Genomic DNA, 4,920 nt, shown 5'->3' with positions numbered 1-4,920 from the left:
GCCAGACGAAAGACATTTTTTCCGAGTGTGACTGCTCTGAAAAAAGTGGTCTTTTTGATGTCACGAGCGCAACCACCTAGAGGTTAATAGGGAGGCACCATAACAGGGGAGGGAATGAAAAGGCTCGGACGGTGGCCGAGCCTGGTGCCTCAAAATCGGACAAGGTTGGAGTGGATGACCGCTGATAACTCTGGTTCTTTTGCCAGACGAAAGAATTTTTTTCCGAGTGTGACTGCTCTGAAAAAAGTGGTCTTTTTGATGGCACTAACCCTAACCCTAACCCTAACCCTAAACCCTAACCCTAACCCTAAACCCTAACCCTAACCCTAACCCTAAACCCTAACCCCTAACCCCTAACCCTAACCCTAACCTAACCCCGCACTTTTAAATCAACCCCCACCATAAACTTAACTTAAACCCGACCCATTATTTAACCTCACCCTAACACAACACAAACCCAACCCTAACCCTTACCCTTAACCTAACCCCACACTTTTTAATCAAACCCCACCAATAACTTAACTTAAACCCCACCCATTATTTAACCTCATCTTAACACAACACTACCCAACCCTAACCCTTGCCCTTAACCCAACCCATAACCTTTAATCCCTTTTAAATTTCTTTTACAGGTAGGGAGGGGTCATCACCGGGTTTGCACTGGCCCGTGCTCGACAGGGACCCTCCCTGTCAACCCCCCTCAAACAACCCTTACCCTAACCCTAACCCCTAACCCCTAACCCTAACCCTAACCCCAACCCTCACCCTTACCCTAACCATAACCCCCTTAACCCTAACACCCTAAACCTAATCCTAACCCCTCCAACCCTAAACCTAACCCTCACCCCCCTACTCTAACCCTAACCCTTAACTCAAAACCTAACCCTCGCCCTTACCCTAACCCTAACCCCCTTAACCCCAAACCCCATTTCCCTAAACCTAACCCTAACCCCTCTAACCCTAAACTTAACCCTCACCCCCCTAAACCCCCTTACTCTAAACCCTAACCCTTAACTCAAAACCTAACCCTCACCCTTACCCTAACCCTAACTCCCTTAACCCTAAACCTACATTACCATAAACCTAACCCTAACCCTAAAACCTAACCCTCACCCCCCTAAGCCCCCCTACCCTAACCCTAACCCTCAACTCAAAACCTAACCACCTTTAACCCCGGATAAAAAAACATTTTCCCCTTTCTTTCCCCGCCTATATTTATATATTTTTTAATCATGTTTGTTCACTTTAACTCCATGACCCCACCTCCCTACCTACAGGAACTCCGCAAGACCTCCATGTCGCAATGGCTAATCAACCGCCCCGTACTTCTCAGGACCCGGTTTCCATTCCCGCCCATACCTTCCTTTTTATTTCTTTTTCTCTCTCTCTTCACATTTTTCAACGGATGTGGGTTGGACTTCCGTCCGCACTGGCCCTTGCCCGTAACCGGGACCCGTGCCCGGTTACAAAAAACCCCCCAATCAACCCTAACCCTAACCCTAACCCTTAAATCACGCAATCTACTCGCAACAGCTTCGATGTTTTGCCCACCGCTTATACAACGCATTTTTATTTTTTTATTTTGTCTTTAAGTTCTTCATAGGTTCTAAAAGGATGACTTTTTTTCAAAAGTACAGATACTGACATCCAAATACATAAAACAGGTTTTTATCCCAAACACACTTTTTCAGGAATAATTAAGTCCAAACTACTGAGATTTATGATTCCACCGAATATGTATGATTTTATGTTGAGTGTTGATTCCAGCATTTACCACTAGAGGCCACTCTCGGTCTTTCCCATTTATTTCCACCTACAGTAAAACTTCACATACATTAACAAGCAAAATTAAGACACTTTAACACTTTTGATTAAATAAAAATAAATCTACAAACATTAGAAAACTATAAAATAATCCCTGCACATATAAAAAAACATTAATTTAAAAAACGTTTTAGTCAAATCAAGATTACCTGGTCAAGTCCGGTCCAACAGGTGGCGCTTTCACACAACATGTACTGATGTCAACTGAGAGTTTCATATCTCAGTGGATTGTTGAAATCAAGAGTCTTGTACTTCCAGCCGTGATAATCTAATGTAAGGAACATATTCATGATGTACGATCACGTTGTATTCATCTTGATCTGAACATGGTCATGAAATAAGATTTAACGAAAGAAAGGTCAAATATTTCACAGCTATGAGGAACAAGAGCAGTTTGATCCACTAATGATGGGAACATTTGCTGTTAACCCTAACCCTAACCTTAACCCTAATCACCACCTAAAGCCTAACTAACAACACCAGAGACTTTGACATGGGAGACCCTGGTTCGAATCCCACCACCCCCTACATATCCCTAACTCACCTTTAACTTTTCTGCTTTTCTTACCCCTATTTCTTTATTGTTACAGGTAGGGAGAGGTCATCGCCTGGTCTGCACTGGCCCGTGCCCTCGACAGGGATCCTCCCTGTCACCCTCTCTTAACCCTAACCCTAAACCCTAACCTTCAACAGGAAATCCTTCATGTCACAATCACCTAACCCTTAACCCCTAATCATGCATACAAGCTGTTATGCTTGGTAGTGTTTGGAGAAATAGGCTGACCATTGGACTGGTAGCCACAATGTACCTTGCATTGTATAGGAATGTACATTTACTTAGCTAATTATGATAACATTGGATATACAGATGTGTGTAAGAAGGATTAAAAATGTCCCAATTTACAATGTAAAAACTAGCTTCACAGTTACACTGAACATGAGCAAAGATTACAAAAATGCTATTGTAGTGCTAGTTATATTGCTTTTTTTCACCTTGAAGAAGTGGTACCAAAATGCCATGTTGAATGTGAGAACTGTTTTTATAAGTGACTGGCTCAAAATTGTACACATTAATTTATTCATAATTATTAATAATATATCCTTTAATACATATTTTAATATATTTTAATATATCATTTAACATATCCTTTAATATATCCTTCAGTATATGTTTTAATATATACTTTAATATATCCTTTAATATATCCTTTAATATATCCTTTAATATATCCTTTAATATATATATTGACATATATTTTAATATACCTATTAATATATCTTTTAATATATCTTTAATATCAGGCAAATTACAGGCCAGCTGTTATCTCTATTTGCCAATTCACGTCATCAAAGCAGTTAGCTTACGATTGTTGTGTTAGCATGTAGCGCTAGCATGGTAACACTAGCAAACAAATTTTAACACTTGGCTGAGGTTGTGCTATGTAATTGTTCAGCCAAGCTTAATTTTGCTAGGCTATCGTGATCTGGTTAAGCTGCTCAGTGAAGTTTTAGCTTACTACTATCTATCTTTATAATCAGGCAGAATGTGGACCACCTATGGGGTCCTTGACAATTCCACACACTACCACTAGGGGCATTGTAGAGAGATACACACATTTGGGCAGGGAGGTGCACACACACACACACACACACACACACACACACACACACACACACACACACACACACACACACACACACACACACACACACAAACACAAACACACAGAAAGTAACTTCTAGGGACAACCAAGGTTTTAAGACAAAAACACATTTTAGAGAATGCTGAATTCATTTAAATGAAATCTAAATGGGGAGCATGGTTTTAGGCCCCAAAGGCGTCCCCAAACAACTGGTATGTGAACTTGTCAAAGTCGCCAATCTAGGCCTAAGTAAGTGCAAACACACACTTTCACGCAACTTACCTTATCTCCCCCTCCTCTGTATCTTCTCCCCCCATTTGAGGAATTCACAGATGACATATTTGTAAACAATACAAAGATTACTCACTAAAGCACATATAAATGTAGGCTGATTAGCTTTGGTTCTATCAGGTTCCATATTTAATGAACCACAACAACAACAACTAAGTTTAAATTAGCTATTCATGAAAAACTCTTGTTGTACAATGGATACCACAGGATCAACACAATACTATAGCCTGTGACTGTTATTCTTTTTTCTTATCTGTTTGTAACTGGTGAAGGTATGTTGAAGAAAACGTGTTTATTTGAATTCTCTTAGTATTAAAAGAGGCCTCTCATTAGATAACGACTCAGCTTTAATGTCATTTGTTTTCTTCTACATAAATGTGCAGATAACAATCCACAAACAAAACCTCAAATTGGATAATACAAAATGTTTTACCAGCAGCATGTAATCTGCTCACTCTAAGCATTCATGGAAACAATCATTGACACAAATAATGTACAAATATGTCTTGAAATTACATTACAGACTAGTTTGACAATTCAAGCAATAGAGTTAATGGCTTTATCTTTCAAGATCAAGCCTCCAAGACAGCGACAGTTTGCAGGTCCAGTGTTGCTGGTCTCCACCGAGCTCCTGAACAAGCTCCTCTGCCAAGCCAGAAGTCGCTGAGGTTTGGATCCACAACAGCTTTGAAGTAACAGGAAGATTTTCTTCAAAACAGCTTTTCTCAGCAGGATGTAGACCCATGGGTCCAAGATCTGGTTCCAAGTTGCCATGCGAACCATCATCAAGAGACTGACGGAAGTAGACTCCTGGTGGTCGTTGATACACAAGATGATGACACGAATCTATCAGAGATTAATTATTATTCACACGAAACCACAGCTTTTTATACAAAGGGAGGTTAAAGTGCATCAAGGAGCCACAGATGTTATTTTCACATGAAGCTGAATGTCGTTTAAAAAATGTGTTGTTTTACTAATTTGTTCTTTTGATCAGTTTAGTCAGTTTTAGGGCAAATTAGTTCATCTTTACCAATCTCTATACACGAAAGATTCAGCAATGGAGTCTTTTTAATTTAACATTCCAAGTTTTTCTGTTATAGTCAGGATCTCAATTTAATAGAGAAAATTAGGGGAGTGTTATTTATTTAATTGTAAAAGT

General features: G+C 39.7%; 1 protein-coding gene across 1 annotated transcript in view; it reads right to left on the bottom strand.

Annotated features, from left to right (window-relative positions):
- Positions 1-4,295: 4,295 nt before the first annotated feature.
- Positions 4,296-4,920, bottom strand: part of ptgfr (prostaglandin F receptor (FP)) — a 3,492-nt gene continuing 2,867 nt past the window's right edge. The window contains exon 2 of the mRNA XM_087803251.1: positions 4,296-4,604. Coding sequence (XP_087659377.1) covers positions 4,296-4,604 — 309 coding nt within the window. The remainder of the gene's footprint in view (positions 4,605-4,920) is intronic.

Source organism: Callionymus lyra, chromosome 11 (genome assembly GCF_982586985.1).
Source record: "Callionymus lyra chromosome 11, fCalLyr1.hap1.1, whole genome shotgun sequence".
In the NCBI taxonomy this organism is placed as follows: Eukaryota; Metazoa; Chordata; class Actinopteri; order Syngnathiformes; family Callionymidae; genus Callionymus; species Callionymus lyra.
Note: the sequence above shows the minus strand (reverse complement) of the source record. Positions and strands in the feature narration are given on the sequence as shown.